Here is a 17,868-nt window from a genome sequence, read left to right as displayed (position 1 = left end):
CAGCAGTGTAAGTTTCTGATGGAATACACGGTCTAAAACCCATCACACTTGTCCGGCACATTCCTACATTTTAATAATTCAAAAGGAGCCCAACATTCAAGTCCCACATTGATGTCAATCATCTCGTCGTTCATGATCTACAAATAAACTGAAGAAGCAAACTTACGAGTGGTAGACTCTGTATAAAAATTGTAACGAACTTTGCATACAAGAAATGATGTGGTTCTCTGTTATACGATCGTTTTGTTTCTAATGCTAAAACTTTTAAAAGTAGTTAAATATTCCGGTCAAGTACTTAACAGCTTATCTGATTATAATGTTAATAGGATAGATTTTATAATGTCAAATTGAAGCAATATACCTCAACTGAAAAATATTTTATTACAACCAAATGTGGGACACTTCTACAAGTTATGGATTATGAGCAACACACGTACTCTAACTAAAATTAAAATATTCCTTTAACTTTCAGAACAACTAAGAGACCTCAACAATTAATATGGAAAATACTATGTTAATTTATAGTAAAATATTAATCAACGTCACAACTACAGCATCAACTTGATAGTGTGGTTTTTTTTTGGTAACTGGCTTGATAGTGTAGTTGTACCATCTCAAATATCTTTTTTGCATTAAATTACTTTGGTTTAGAGTTTAGACAAGAAAGTTCAGAAAGGGTCTATATGCTATACGCATTTCCATAGCATGCATCCAATAGCTCGGGAATTATAATAATATTGTGTGCCATTTCTGAAAATTTTGAGATCCAATTTAGCATCAGCGTTATCATCACCACACAGTTTAATAATATTTTTGTTTAGCACTTTTGCATTTGACTAAGAGTGCGAGAGATTAGTTAAGTTAATGGCATCATGATGTTCTCGCCTCCGCAGTTTAATTTTATTTTTGTTGGGCTTTATTTTAAGTTTGAAGGTTGGGGTTAGACAGACCAACCAGATCTACTAACAAGCATAACATTTACATGTTTGTGGATTAAAGGATCACTCGACTCGAAAAAAAATAAAAGGAACAACGTGAGATAGATGGAGAAACAAACAAATAAATAAATCACGAAATGCAGGACCCAAGATTGGTGGTATCAAATATTCAACCCAAACATTATTACATTATTAGTAGAGGTGTCATGGCGAAGGACATTATACTAAGACTACTGAGTTATTTTAAGTTTATGCCTATTCTATCTTGTATATAAGAAGTTAAGAACTGGGATCAGTTGTTTCAGAGATCTACATAGTTTAATTCAGTCATTTTGTAATATAGTGCAATGTAAACGTGTTACCATCAATTTTTATAATTTTTGCTGTTTAATTTACTTCTTTTCTCGACATACAAATATACGACATGTCTACCTCATAACGTAGTGGTATATGCATTGAAAACTCAAGTGTGGAAAACGTACATCTAGAACAAGATATGCCTTCAATTTGAAGAGACGAAAAAGTAAAAGCACAATTTATCATTGCGGTCATGCATTATTTCCTTCTTTTCATTTTTTTGAATGAATACATATTGGATTCAATAAGGTAGAAGGGTTGTTTTATGATGGAGACAACATTTTGACATTTTATTTGTTATTCTGAGATTTGGAGTGACATTTACCTGTGATAAATTTAGAGAAACTAGATATAGTCATGTAGATAGTATATTAGTATAGGCATGTAGACCCTAGGATGATGCAGAAATGCAAAATACGAAAGAGACTAATTTGTTTAGTTGGTATAAGAGACACAATGCGAATGACAAGTTTTAGCGTTGATGAAGTTAGAAACAATTTTAAGAGGTTAAATATTGTAGCATGCCCTTTATTCTAGTTGCTTAAGGAGATGGTTTTAAATCTCCATTCTTCCCTTTATCCCACAATTTCTCCAAGCACAAGTGAATTGAGATTCTCATAGTCCAATCAAAGTTACCTCAATGCTCTTACAAGCACGCTATAAAGTGAATTTTTCTTGAATTTGTATTGTTTTATAAAAGAAATCTACTGAGCACTGATCGTAATTTTAACATTCTTTTTAATGGTTCGAAGATTATTTCTTTCTAGATGAATGAGATCTCATTTCATTCCATGTGAATGCACGGATACATTTGAAATAGCCTTTGAAATATGGGAAAAACAGGGGCCACCAACCCACCGACTTCTAAGTTCTCAGCATCAATCTAACTAATTTATTTTCACGATTTTTTTGGATGAACTGAGGCATGACATTTTATATAATACAGTAAAGATAATGTCCACACTTGGGAGTTTGGGACACACCAACTAACATTTAGTCCATTATTCAAATGAATTATTTGTACAAAGATTATCACCAGATAGGTGATTCTTAGCCATTGGATTAGTCTACGGAAGGAACATCACTTTCATGACACATGACACACCATCAGCAATCAATTGGATAGCACTGACTCACTCTTTTTGGCTAACCAAGTAGTTGTAGATTCAAGGCACTGTGTCCTTCGAGAATTCATTCACAGAACTGACTAGTGTGACTACTGACTAGGGCAGGGAATCGGGTCGGATAGACCCGAATCCGACCCAATCTGATTACCGAGTGTAGAGTGTATTTTTATGTCTGATTATTTATTTGGGTTCGGATATATTGGGTTCGGATATAATTTTTGGGTTTTTTTTAGAATTTTTAGTGTTATTCAGTTGGTTCCGATTTGGAAGATTCGGTTATAGCCATATCCAACCCGATCTCTGCCCTACTACTGACCCTGACCAGATGCCTGAATGGCCTACTTTATGGGCAGGGCCGAAAGCTCACTCACTATCTCATCACCTAATCAAGTTTATTTGTTGTATGCACTTCCCAAGTTTACTTTTAAGCAATTGATTCTGCCAACTCCAAATCTATAGTGATATTGACAAGTTCGCCTGAAACTGCAGATTTACAACGGATCAGGCTGCTTCGTTAACATGCCAACAGGGGGAAAAAAGAGTTAATGTCACTGAATTTAGAAAAGACTTCAGGACATTATTATCCCGTTCATTCTAACATTACATTGTTGACATTCTTTAGGATAAAGCCTTAAGATTGATGGCATCCCGGGCAAGTGTGCAAAACACCAAAAGTGCTTCTTCAGTCAATAAAGACATACTTAAATTTAAACAAGAAGTCTAATTTCATACTCCTTAGTGGCAAACTTTTTTGCTTTTTTGCTTTTCTTGAGTAACATAAATTACAACTTCACTGATTTAACAAAAAAGAGGGCAGCAAAATAAACGAGCGACAAAAAGGAAAAGCAATGGGCCTTGGTACTGCTTTTCCCGCGCTCCAGATTACGCCTTTCATTGCCTTTTCTTCAGCTTCACTTCTTCTTAGAAGAAGGTATTAGCCGGGAATCCTGGATATCCTATTAGCATATATACAAAAATACAAGCAGCACAACTCGGCCAACAAGTCTTGTTGGCCTTTCAGTTGTGCACTTCCTACCCCTAGGCCTACCCTTTTGGTTTGGACCCGAGTTTGGACCATTGATTTCGAGTACTAAATACCTCCCTGTCCTGTCTTCTTCCATAAGGGAGTAATATTGATTCTTTGCTTCTTAATTCACACCCCACAACTTCATAAATCCGAATGCTGAAATTGCATCTTTCACTTGTGCCTGAAAACAACTCAGGCAGGTCAGAGTCTGAAAATAATTACTATTAATAAAAATAAAATGCATTAAAATAAAACTTCAATTTCCTCCTTTGCAGTAAAGATTTCAATGAGCTTGGTGAAGACACAATAACTTGAATTCCCCTCGCAAACTTTTGCCACATCTGCTTTCATTCCAACTACTTAAATATTGCAGACTACACTTGACTTGGATACACAGCTTTTGGTTCCATGGTTTTACTGCCAACAGCAAACCACAATTCCATAACTGAACCCTTGTGCTAATGCAGTCATACCCCTCTCAAAGTATTGTATTGAACATTGTGATCCTCTAAATTTCACACTTTAATATGCATCTTAACAAGCAGGGCCATATAGGAAAATCATACACTGAAACAATGACTCTTTACATGTGTGTAACAAGGAGCAAGACAGACTAAAAAGAATAATAAGCAACTAGCACTACAATTTGTAAATAAACATTGGAGAATCAGCAATACAATGCACTACAAATACAATCCAGGGAAAAATATATGGAAGTCAATAATTTTTCTCTCGAGTTGTTAAAACAGAACAAGCAAGGTTGCATTCCATCAAATTTCCAAGATGAACATATCAGTTCTAACTAAGCTTTGTTTTTGTTTTTATCACTAGCTCTATGAACAAAGTACATACTCAAAAACAAGAAATAATGAAAATTACTTTCCTTGAAATGATGAATTCTCTACATAAAACAACATAAACATAATCCAAAAGAAAAAAATGATTCTCCACTAGCTCACATACTACAAATAAAGACGCTAAAAACGAGTATATTGCCGCACAAGCAATAATAGCTCATTGCAGACAATACTTTTTTTAGATGCAATGCCCCACAACTCACCCAACACCGCCAGCTATCACAACCCTTAACGCACATTGAATTCTATCAACAACATTATCCTGTGATCCTAGTATCCTACCCACTCGACACGTTGAGTTGCTCTATATCAGATAAGCCTTGGAAAACCAGAATCCAAAGCTAAGAGTGACCGATGCAGTACTAAATATAACTCAAATCAGTTACAGGTTTGACCCAAATAATTCTAGACCCAACATTTCAGCTACAGTTCAATAATTTGTTAACAAAAAGAAAACAATTAAACAAACCCCAAGACCAGACCGACTCAGTCAAATGAGTCAACTCACTAAGTCACCAAACACAAACACAAACACAAACACAAGAAGAAAAAAAAATCAAGATCTAAAAACTGGGCAATGAAAAAAAAAATATAATCAGCTAGATCTTAATTAACAAAGGGGACTCACCAGATTTCAATCTTCAGTCTCTTAGAATAACACTGTCAGAGATGTCCATCAAAGGATCCAAGCAATCAGGTGAAAATTTCCTTGCAAACAAGTATGAATAAGTTGAATTGGATTCCCTTAGCCTATAAATCAACTCAGCTGACACTTCAAAAGGTTTATAAGTATGAGGATGCCCATCAACACTATCTGTCCAATTAACTCTTGTTAATGTAAATTTAGTACACCCCTTCGGATCTTCCATAGATAACAATGTTGGGAAATAATGTTCTTCTGGGTAACAAGATTCGGTGTTTATACATGGCAATCTAAATTTCCTCCATAGTTTCCGATCTTTAATAACAAGCAATGCATGTCTACGCGTCAGAACAAAAAACTGAGACCCAACTCGAAATTGATCAAAAGTTACCTCTGGTAACATTACAGCTTCACCTCTAGCAGTATACCTATCATGTAAATTTGGTTCTTCGGCTAGAATTTCAATAAAAGAAGGTAACTTTTTCACAGAATTGAATGAAAAAAGAGAAGTTGACTCAGTTTTGATTGGTTTTGTAGAGAAAAGAGATGTGTAAACATAATGAAACGAATGAAGAGGTATACAGTGTTGTGAAACAAGTGCAAAGAAAGAGTTTTGAGGATCATCTAATAAAGCAGTAGCAAGAAGTCTACGTGCTGCTGATATAAGAGTTGGTGAAGCACGTCGTGTTTTCTTAGCAGTGATGAAACGGTCTTTGAAAACACCACTTTGAGGCTTGATCATTTTAACAGATGGGTCAGCATGAATATAAATGTTGTACAAATTGTGATTATTTTCATGGCCCGTGAAGAATTTTTCCCATAGAGGTAAGAATACAAGATCAGAGTTGGTTAAGAATAAGAAGGCAATTTTTGGAGATGGGTTGGTTTTACCAAGATGAGATATTGAGGATGTGGATGATTTTGAAGGGAGAGATGATATTGTAGCTTTGTGGAATAAGGAGAGATCATCTAGTTCATCTGGTAATGAAATGGGGAGCGGTCTAGGTGGAAGGATTCTTGGTGCCAAGAGGAAAAGTAAAGGAAGGGAGAGAAGAAGAGCAAATGATAGAACAAAGGGTGTTGAAAACATTCTCGAATCAATGAATGAATGAATGAAGATGGAAGAGTGGTTTGAGGAAGAAAGTGAGGTTTTTTGTAGAGAGGAAAGTGGTTTAAAAAAAAAAAAATAGGATAAGGAAATATTTTATTTTAATCTGGGATTAATTTGTTTAAGGAAATGTTTAGGGTTTTTTTGGGGTACAACTGTACAAGGGAAGGAGAAAAGGGTTGGGATTGTGAGATTGTCGGTTTGGCTAGTTGGAAATTGTTTAGTTTTGGAGTATGTGTCTACATTTAGACAACTATGGGCTGGATATGTTTTTGGTTTTGACCCATCAATAGATCCAGATCTATATTTAACTTTTTTCTTTTCAATCATTTTATTAGTCAAACTTTTTAAATTTATTTGTTCAGTATATCTACAAGACAAGGCACTGGTCGAATTAATTGGAATTTTGCTGAGATTTTGCATTTGTCGATATTGACTGTCGAAAAATGGTGAAATATACTGAAAGCGTTTCCTTGGAACTTTTGAACCACATCTTTTTTGTTACGTAGTGTCAAAGTTGAGCTCGAGCATCTCTTAATTCTACACTCGATAAATTATAAATGGAATGTCGAGATCGAGTGCTTTCCATATACTTGTAATATTAGTCTATTATCAGTCTCTTTTTTAATTATCGAAGGAAAAAAAAAAAGTCACATTTTATTTTCCAAGTTCATACTATGATGCAAAGAATCAATCAGTTTAATTCAAACTCTGATCATTATTGTTTCTACCTGTGAAAAATATTTTGTATATATTGTTTTTTTTTAGAGCATCTATAATGGAGGGTATAAACTTTACATTCAATACAGTTTATACCAAGTGTTTGTGATTCAAAACCGAAACCCGGAATTTTTGGGTAGAAAAACATTTAGTCTTGGTTTGTAAATTTTTTCCTTAAGGGCTTTATCAAACCCATTATGTTTTGAATTGTCAATTATGCCTATAAAACCTAAAATAGAGTAAGTGTGTCCAGTTAGATCTGCTAAGGTTTTGAAAGTAATTTTGGAATTTATTAGTTGTTTTGACTTGAACACGGACGCATTTGAAACAACAAGTGCACATAGCTTCCACGTACACTTCAACTGAAAAGATGGTAGTGCGTAGTAAGTTTGTCACATGAATGTTTGTATGCTCCTCTAAGTGTCATAAGCCATATGGCATTATAGTTTGAACAAAGAAAAACAAAAAATGAGAACAAAAAAAAAAGTGAAAGAGTATACACTTTTAAATGGCTTTTATCTATAGAAATTATCAATTAAGAAAACAAACAATTTAATGAACTAACCTACACAATTAATAATCTCGTTTCCTCCTAATATAATAGATGTGAGTTATGATTGTTCTTTCAAATAAAAAAAATTCATTACGTAAACTTTAATATGTTTTGATTTTGAAAAATTTATAGACTAAATTAACAATTGTATGTTTGCATAAAAAAAATGCGATAGATTGACAAATATTAAAGTAAAGAGAAAAGTAAGAAATATGTGTACACTCTAATTGAATTGCGCTGCAAATTTGTAGTGCTAATCGGCTCACCCTAGAATAAATTTCTGGCTCCGCCACTGTTTATACCCAAGTGTTAGAATGTGTTTGTGATTCTAAACGAAACCTCGGAATTCCGCCCAATATTTTGGTTTTTTTAAAAATCGGAATTCCAAATATAGAGTCGAAATATTGATTATTTTGAAATTAATTGAAATTCGAATATAATAGGGGTCGAAATTTGATGAATTTCAATTTTTGGATTTGTCAGAATTCCAAAAATTCCGAAATCTCGAACAATTAGTTGACAGAGGAGGTAAGGAATTCCCCATCTCGCTATTAATTAATAAAAAAGTTGGGCGACACTTGAATACATGTCTGAACAAAAAAAATGTTCACACAATTTGAAAATTTTAAACTCATACAACAATTTAAGTAACGTCCCAGTTTATATTAGAGAGGAACGTCACTTTAAGTATCATCCGAGTTTAAAATCAATTTTTTTTACACTTCTCCGTTGGAAACAATAGAGAGTGGATATTTATGGACTATATAATAATTTACAATTGAAGTTCTAAAATCCTAATAGCATATTGGTGGAGCTTATGTGGAAGTGTAATTTTACACCCCCATTGGAGATGCCCTTAGAAATATATACATGATAAGAGCATCTCTAGGTGGACGATTCGTGGTTGCATTCTTCAAATTTGAAGAAATGCGTCGGAATTTCTCGGAATTCCAACTCTAGGTGGACGCATTATGCGTTCGCGACATCACCGCTTGTTCGCATTCTTGTTGCGCAAATTTGGCAATTTGGATGCGGATGCGCCGACATTAAAATTTTGATGGCGCCATTCAAATGTCGCCCACAACTTTTTGACTTTGAACCAACAACACGCCGGTTTCAGTGCATGCGCCACTCTAATGTCGTAGGGTTTTTTTTTTTTTCACTTGCGTGTTACTCCTAATGTCGCATGGGTTGTTTTCAAATTATATATGGGCAACATTACAACTGTTGCGCGACAATGCTAATGTCGCGTGGGTTGTTTTTTGGTAATCGAATTTGCGACCACCTAGAGTTGGTCGAAATTTGCGACCAACTTCTTCATTCGCATTCTTCAAATATGAAGAGTATGCTACCACCACCTAGAGATGCTCTTACCTTTAGAGATAAGAGCATCTCTAGGTGGTGGTATTATACTCTTCAAATTTGAAGAAATTTTTCGAAAAATCTGGTCGCAAATTTCGACTAATTCTAGGTGGTTGCAAATTCCATTATCAAAAAACAACCCACGCGACATTACCACTGTTGCACGACACTTGGAGTGTCGCATGTACACTTCCAAAACAACCCACGCGACATTACGAGTGGCGCACAACCATTTCAAAAGCGAAAAAAAAACCCACGTGACAGTAATAGTGGCACGCGACAATACCACTGGCGCGTGGTGCTTGTCAAAGTCAAAAAAAAAATTGAGCGACATTTGCAATGGCGCGCGACATTACCAATGTCGCTCCGCATTTGCATCCAAATTGCCAAATTTCCGAACAAAAATGCGAACAAGCAGGTGATGCGACCGAATTTGAGGCCACTTAGAGATGGAATTCCGAAAGATTTCGAAGTATTTCTTCAAATTTGAAGATTTTGACAGATTATACTACCATATAGAGATGCTCTAAGTCTAAGGGTGGAATTCGAGCTAAACAAGCCGAGTTTTACCATGCTCAAGCTCTTTTCACTCTTAATTACACGAAGCTTTAAATTGATGCTCGAGCTCGGTTCATATAGTTAAACGAGTGTATTGATTCAATAAGAAAAGCTTCTTTTCGAGCAAAACCGGTTATTTTACACTATAAATATGTTATTTGAACTAAACGAGCCGAGCTTCATCAAGCTCATTTGTTACATGAGCTTTTATTTGAGCTCGAGCTCGGCTCATTTGTTACATGAGCTTTTATTTGAGCTCCGAGCCCTCGGCTCAAATTCCACCCTTATCTAAGTATGCTTTTTTAGAGGTATATATTATACCAAGTGTTCATGATTTCGAATGGAATATCAAAATTCTATTGAATATTTTGTTTTTAGAAAATCAACAAATAAAACATAGGATCGAAAATATTGTATATTTTGAAAATAGTTGGAATGGAAATCCAACGTAGGGTCGAAATATAGTTAATTTCGAATTTTCAGATTTTTGGAATTATGAGAATTTTGAAATCTCAAACTATGATTATATCTCAGCCTAGCTTATTCCTCAAGGAATATGTTGGTCAAGCTAAGCTAATCCTTGTCACTCTTCATTTGGATTGAAATCCCAAAAAGTATAGATGTCGAAGTTGGTTAGCTTAGTCAGACAATATTGATTCAATAAGAAAAGCTTCTTTTAGTTATCAAAACCTTTAAACTCACATCTTCGAATACATTATTTGGATGTTTTCAAAATGAAGTATATTTAAATCAAATTAGTACTAATGGAAAATGTCTTTATGTTCTATCCAAAGTGACAAAAACTATTCACTTTCACAACGTTTATTCCATTAGCAAAAGAAAAATACCTACCTCACCCAAGGCGTTGAGCCAAGCATCAAATTCCTCACCAAATACTGTTATATATGTATAGAAAGTATCCACTAATATGGATGTTTAGCCACGAACAAGAAAGTTAAGATATGGTGATTTAGAGCCAGTTAATTATGTGCAAATAGATCTTGAAATTATAGTATATATATGATAACCACTAAATCAAACGCATGGTATGATAGCTACATATCACCAATCACTTTAGTCGTTCATTTTTACTCTTTTTTTGCTCTGCTTAGGTCAAGTAACTTACAGAGGTGCACATGAAATTGAACATTTCAACTTTTAGGATCTGCACATAAGGGGCAGGGGAATTGAATCCGACTCGACCCGATCCAACCCAACCCAACCCGAATATTTCCGATTCGGATATATTTCTCTAATCCTATTTAAATTCGGGTCGGATAGGGATAATTTGGGTTTGGGTTCATATTCGAATACATTTTTGTGTAATTTTTTATATTTTTAGTGTTACCCAATTCGGTTTGGAATTCAGATTCCGGTGAAATTTTGCAAAAAATTTTTGGTTTGAATTTGGGTTCAGATACTATAAAAAAATTTAGATTCGTATCCGACTCGAATCCGACTCAACCAGTAAATGAATGTTAGACTATATTTCTGATTGGAATTGCTTAAAATACAATTGCTTCATAACTCGATATATGTTGCACTTTGACACAATTTCTATAGTTTTTTTTTTTTTTTATCAGTAAAAAGTGTTATATTATATATAAGATAAAACAGGGTTGTGTTACAATTTGGTATTGACTCTCTATGTCAATGAAAGATAGTGTGAGTCGAAGCCTCACAGATTATACACCACTACAAAAAGACACATTTCTATAGTTTTTATTGGAATCTCATTTATATAGTGCGGCAAAATGCTTGTTGAATACTTGAATACTACATTTATAAGAGCATCATCAACGCGTTTCTATTTTTTGTTGTGACACGTCAGCGTTTTTAGTAGACGAAAATGGTTAAAAACGAGTCAAGTACCAACTCGAAATCCAAAAAATTATTGTTTCGATTTCGCACGGCACAAGTTGTCCCATCCAGACATTTCTTTTTTATAAACGGCAAAAGTTGTTCCGTCCATCATTTCCCTCCATTTCTATGGCACCAAACCATTTTTCGCGCCCATCATTTCCCTCCATTTTCTACTCTATATATCAGATGAATCACATGTGAAGCATTAACGCATTTTTTTTATTTCTTCATCTCCTCTCATCAGTTATAAACTTTTTATATTTTGTCTCATGGGTTATAGTAGTCATAATAGCAATTGGTGCGAAAGAGTAAGTTAACTAATTTTTGACGACGATGATAAAAATACCGCAATCGTTCAACAAATGCAAAGTGATGTAGTTGTAGTGGCGTCAATGATTATGACTTTCAACGCTTTATCTGTACCAAAATGGGGTGGATCTGTTGATGGTAGAGAATACCCTAATTGTGATTATGTTGGTGCGCATGAACGGTTGGTGGCTGATTATTTTGCTGCTAGACCAACTTATAAAGCAGGTAAGTTTCGTCATAGGTTTCATATGAGAAGACCATTTTTTAACAATATATTGGAAGTTGTCACTAATTTTGATCCGTATTTTAAACCTTCTTGTGATGCGCTTGTTTTGCATGGGGTTTCGAGTTTGGTAAAAATAACAGTTGCAATACAGATGCTTGCTTATGGTTGTCCAGCTGATTCAATGGATCGCTAGATAAAACTTGCTGAGAGTATGGCCCGAGAATCACTTCATCATTTCTGCAATGCAGCTATCAACTGTTTTGAAGAACAGTACCTGAGAAGCCCAATGGAAGAAGATGTAACACGTTTGTTTGTAATAGGTGAAGAACGCGGTTGGCCAGGTATGTTGGGTAGTTTAGACTGTATGCATTAGGTATGGACAAATTATTCAACTGCGTGGCATGGAACTCATTTAGGCCATGCTAGAAAAGCGACTGTGATTTTGGAAGCAGTTGTAGACCAGGAGCTATGGTTTTGGCACACATACTTTGGAATGGATGGATCGTGTAATGATCTTAATGTGTTAGATAATTCTCATTTATTTGATAATTTAGTCATAAAACAAATCTAGCTTGTATTTATCAAGTTAATAACAATCTTTACAACATGGGCTACTACCTTGCTAATGGAATATATCGACCATGGGCTACACTGATTCAAACAATCTCATCTCCTGCTACTCCCATGGATACTAACTTTGCAAAAGCGTAAAAAATAGCTCGTAAAGATGTGGAACGTGGTTTTGGTGTTTTACATTGTTAGCAGGTCTGCTCGTCAATGGGACAGAGGAGCTTTATCCCGTATAATGAAGACATGTATTATACTTCACAACGTGATTGTTGAGAATGAACGTAATGTAGAACTTCCAAAGTGGAAACCACCTTCAGATGAACGGTTGCGGCATGAAGTTGAGATGCAGAGTAATGACCATCTGTTTGTGCAAAATATGGTAGCCAGGACATTAAGTATTCGTTGAGGAGCTACTAATCGACAATTGAAGAATGATCTGGTTGAACATTATTGGGCACGTTATGGTGCACGCCACAACCAAAGGAACAACTAATAAGTTTGTTTAAGTTTGATTTGTCTTAGTTGAATTTTCTGTTAAATGTATTTTTTAATAAGTGTGCTTTATGTATTTTATGTGAAGTGTACTTTCATCAAGTTTGTTTTGTTTAAATAAGATTATGATTTGTTAAATAAGATTTTGCACATACTTGAAATTAAAAACGTTACAACATACTTGAAATTAAAAATGTTATAACTAAAAATCATCATCTTCATATTCTTCATTTTCATCCCTCATAAATGGATTGGGAGAGCGTGCTTGCCTACCACGAGACTGACTAGCACTCTTTGTTTATCCAAAAGAATAAAAAGAGCCAAACTATTGAGAATGATGGGTTGGAATGTATGGACTATGAGGGGTTGGAATGTATGTAGTAGAAAATGTTGGATAATTAGGAATAGAAGGAGCAACAGGAATACTTTGTTCTTATTCAACCCACTTACGATAGATAGCTGTTTGCTTAGCTTCCTAAAATGTCAGTTGAATACCGCTAAACTTGCTTTTTGTTCTTTCTGTGCTTCAAGCCTCAATATTTTGTTTTTTGTTTTTTTTTTCATTGAGAGGAACATTTATCGTTTTAGTTCTGTTTGTTCTTGCAGATATTTTGTAGTTGTAAGTTGATTGTCTCTGACCTCTTTCAGAGTTTGTGTCATTTGGTGCATAACTTCATCAACATCTATTTTCTTAAACTTTCTTTCCTTTGGCCATTTTTCTGATCCGGGCACTTCCTTCGATGGTTGACTTTCTTCATCTAACAAAATATTGGTTATTTCAATATTGTTGTTAGCAGCTGATCCACAACTGATGCCACCACTAACATCACTACTAGAAGTGGTTATCTGTTTTTTTTAAACTACTATCACTTCTAGCTTGATAGAAATGATTCTATTTTGGACTTAAAATTAAAATCCAATAACAATGCTAAAATTTAAATTGTTCCTTTTGAACAGTTAAAAAAATAGTACGAGCTCGTGACATTGTATCATCCGCATTAGTACCACTAGCATTCACTCTCAATTGTTGATCATAATAACCTTGAAATAAACTTACTGCATGTTGGATGATGTGAAAATGCGCTTGAACCGATCCACCAGTTCGTGGTTGCCTTACATGACCAAGCTGGCTCATACGCTTGTTCATTTCATCAGCAATTTTCTCAAAAAAAAAACATGTCTATTTTGGCCCATTCCAACAACTGCATCTTCTGAAATAAAAATCCAACTATGATATAAAATTTCATCTTCTATAGCTGTGAAATTTTTTGAACAACCTTGAATATAGGTTTGTTGGCTATTTTCTTGGCTTTGGTTTTCACTATTTCTACCACCTCTATTTCCTCTACTTCTAGACCTTTGTGAAGATATTTTGTGATTTTGGTGAAGAATAAAAGAAGAAAAAGGAAGATGAAGTGAATGGGTGAAAAATGAGTTAAATAAATATGCAATATATATAAGCCCAGTCCAACGGAACTAAATATAGTCGTTAATATAGCTGTTAATTCTAACGGTACAAAATCGAGCCGTTTGAATTTTTTATTAAAAAAAAAAAAAAAAATCTGGACGGCAAAATTAGTCCCGTCCCACTCTTGGATGAGACAACTTGTCCCGTGCGAGTCATTTCTATATTCTTAATGAATTTGGTTTCAGATTTGACAATTGTTAAAATAAAAATGATGTTTTGACAGCGCATTGATGACAAAAATTGCTAAATAAATTGTCAACTGTCACATTGAAAATGGATTATAAATGGATTACAACAATGCTTTGATGATGCTCTAAGTACACATAGTGCCATAGTGCCATAATGAGCAAATATTTATTCAGCCATAAGCAGCAGGAGTAACAAAAGATCCAGAAAGAATAGTGAAGGCCATCGGTCCATGAAGCCATGCCCATCTACTTAAGTTATGGGCTACAGTATGATTTTCCCTAGGAAGAGCCGACTAGGAGTACTTCTAAACAAAACACTACAAAAACAACCTAGTCAATTAAGTGTCATATTCGTTGTTACCTTGAACAAAAAATTAAAATGTTGCCATGGTTTTATTACCGTTTCTATCTCAAGTTCTCAACAACCTTTTGCAACAAAAAGAAAACGGAAGAGGAAAAGGAGAAGAAAGCAGGCAAGCAGCTATGTTCTGTAATTCCATCTAAGCTAATATTGATGCAATTTCGATTACAGGGTCCAACCCGTAGCAAAAATGACCACATTAATTCAAATTCTGACCACACAATTTGGTGCAAACTTTATCACTGATCAGAAATTGATGTCGATAATATTTTAAGTTTTCAACAGGTAAAAATATCAACCCACGACATATTCAGCTATTCGAAATGGGAGTTTTCACACAATATTTGTTGGCATTTTGTATAGTTGGGCCCACCTCAGATCGGATCCGTGTGGGAATCTTTTTACATGCTCATGACTATTGCACCCATTCTGCCATTCAGCATTGAATAAAAGAAGATGCATGTGAACTTGTGAAGAAGGATCTATTGCGCATTTGCAGTTTTGCACCATCAGTTTTTAGCACTTTTTTCAGCAATGGGCAAATTATTAGCTTGCACATTATTTGCACGTTAGCATTGATGGCCAAGAATCAAGATTTAACACCCAACAAGAACCAAATTTAATACACTTCTTCTCGAGTCTCGACTACTGCACTGTACTTTTGTACTTACCTACATAGGATTCTGTTTTATCATGCGCGTGCAATCATCTTTTGTTAAAGTCTTCAGGTTTAGTGATCTAATTTTTAGATCTTGGATTTATTCCAAAGTTCCAGCTGCATTTTGTTGTTTTTTCACTTGCACTGCGTTGCCTTATGAAATTTAGGCATTTTTTAGCTAATAAAGTGTGTCAACAACGAATGGACTCAATCACAAAAACCAGCTACTGGTCAAAAATGTTAAACCTCATCTTGCCAGCAAGGCATCAAATCTCTAGCTCGGCTAATACTAGTTGTGTTGTATATTTTGCATAGTTATAAACATAGTATAAAATATCAGAATATAGATATTTATTGATATTTAATTTTAGATATATATTATAGATATATCTCTTTCTTTAAAATATTTGATATTGTTTCACATGTAAATATTGTAAATATATCTAAAATATCGATAAATATCATAGATATTATAGATATTTCTTGATATATTATGATATATTATTTATATTTATTTAAAATATAATGGTAAATATTAAATAAAATTATTATATACATAAAATATTATTAAATATCTCAAAATATCACAAATATCATAAATATTGTTAAAATATCACTGATATTTACAGTTATATATATCTCTAAACATATCGTAATATTTATATATTTTTTTTTCTGAAATCTAAATAAATATCTCCAAATATTATAATATATCGAGATATTTTGTATTATGGTTGTAAATGCTGTAATGTTGTGTGTGAAAAATAGGACAGTCAAAAGTTAGCTTATATGTGTAGCAGAATCTGGTTGAAAATTTGAAATAAGGCAAGGCGTACCACTGGTAATACCCTGTGAATGCTGTCTTCTTCCCACTCCATAATTTCAGGGTCTACTCTATGTCGATGTGACGTTTGGTGTTGTCGGGATGTACTTATTCGCACCTGAATTGGTGAAGGTCAGTTACACAGTTTATTTTTTTTCGCTAATCCAAGATTAGTTACACATTTATACTTACACAATGGTTTGACCATTTTTAAATATATATATATATATATATATATATATATATATATATATTTTTTTTTTTTTTCAGTTTTTTCAGAAGTGATTTTAGACACACCCATAAAAACACTCTCTTACTCCAATTTAAAAATAAATAAATAAAATTATTTTAAATATATTTAGATTTCTAAACTATTTTTTTTATTAGGTGTATCAAAGACAAAACAAATCATTTATTTAATATACATTTATCCGTGGGAGGTCATACTAAATCCTAAATATTTTATGTTATTCACTTGTAATTGAAAAAGAACGTGTTATTTTTCTTCTTTCAAAAGAAAAAAGTGATATTGATTTCTTTTTCAAAAATAATAGGTATTCAAAAAATGTGTTGTTGTTGTTATTATTATTATTATTATTTTTTTTTTTGTTTTTATTGTAAATATCTCAAATTAATTTGGAAGATATTATTGGATTGACGAGGTTATTGAGTTATGACAAAAACTTTAAATTAGGTACGGGAGTGTTTTTACGGGGGTGTGGACACCCTTTTTCAATTCTTACCAAATCTTACTTACTCAACGTGGCACACGATAAAACATATCAGTGGCACACGATAAAACATATCAGCCTCAAAAAGACTAGGGACGGATACCATTATAACATCTTAGCTGTTGTATTGTGCTAGAGATTAAACTCAAAGATTAATGTCCAAGTTGCTATAAGAATATTTTTTTACGTGATGCCATTTTCAGCAAAGCCTTGCGCACAACCAATTTCGGATATAAAATGTCATATAACTAAAATTTACAATTTGAGGCCATTGTGTCCCACCTTCAAACTACAAGTTTTTTGTTGATCCTCAATTGAGAATTTGAGATACCAAGACGTGTTTGTGAGTATATGACGTGTACTGTAACCCAGGCCTACTTAGAAGAAAAACCTGATTTGCTCAAGGATCCAAAGCAATAGATTCTTATGTACTGAACTACTGAACTACTGATTACTGATGATAGCTATCAGGACTCCGTAATTTAGGCATGCTTTAACCAAGCAAATGAGCAATAGTCTTTAATGTCTAGTGAAGATGCTTCCTTTTAGCTTGAGCTAAATGCAGGTTAGAAGTAAATTTCAGAGGGTACATCTCATACATTATAGAACATAATTAATTTTTTTCGATTTCATCCCATACATCTGCAGAGGGGAGCTTCTGCCATTATCTGGTAGTATTTTTCGAAGGAACATGGTGTCGGGATTCCTACTGTGTACTAGCAGAAATTTGAGCGTGCAGTGCACGCTGTATATTTCATTGCCAACACCTCGGCATTTGTCTGCAGGAAAGTCTCTGCAAATCCCAGTTATTTGCTTACAGTATCTGTTTTGAGTTTTGACTGAGATCAGATAAAAAATTATTGATACAAATAATTTCATGGGCCTCGGGGTAAGACCTTGGTTCGCGATATTTGTCAATTTTAAGCAGT

General features: G+C 34.0%; 1 protein-coding gene across 1 annotated transcript; it reads right to left on the bottom strand.

Moving 5' to 3' along the window:
* Positions 1-3,128: 3,128 nt before the first annotated feature.
* LOC147486101 (glycosyltransferase BC10-like) lies at positions 3,129-6,167 on the bottom strand. Its single transcript, XM_086571119.1, has 2 exons — positions 4,935-6,167; positions 3,129-3,630 (listed from the first exon to the last, which is right to left on the bottom strand). Exon 1 carries the CDS (start codon positions 6,037-6,039, stop codon positions 4,948-4,950), a length of 1,092 nt encoding a protein of 363 aa, XP_086427245.1. The 5' UTR covers positions 6,040-6,167; the 3' UTR covers positions 3,129-3,630; positions 4,935-4,947.
* Positions 6,168-17,868: the final 11,701 nt, after the last annotated feature.

The sequence above is a fragment of the Coptis chinensis genome, chromosome 7, assembly GCF_015680905.1.
Source record: "Coptis chinensis isolate HL-2020 chromosome 7, ASM1568090v1, whole genome shotgun sequence".
In the NCBI taxonomy this organism is placed as follows: Eukaryota; Viridiplantae; Streptophyta; class Magnoliopsida; order Ranunculales; family Ranunculaceae; genus Coptis; species Coptis chinensis.
This window is presented reverse-complemented; position numbering and strand designations above follow the sequence as displayed.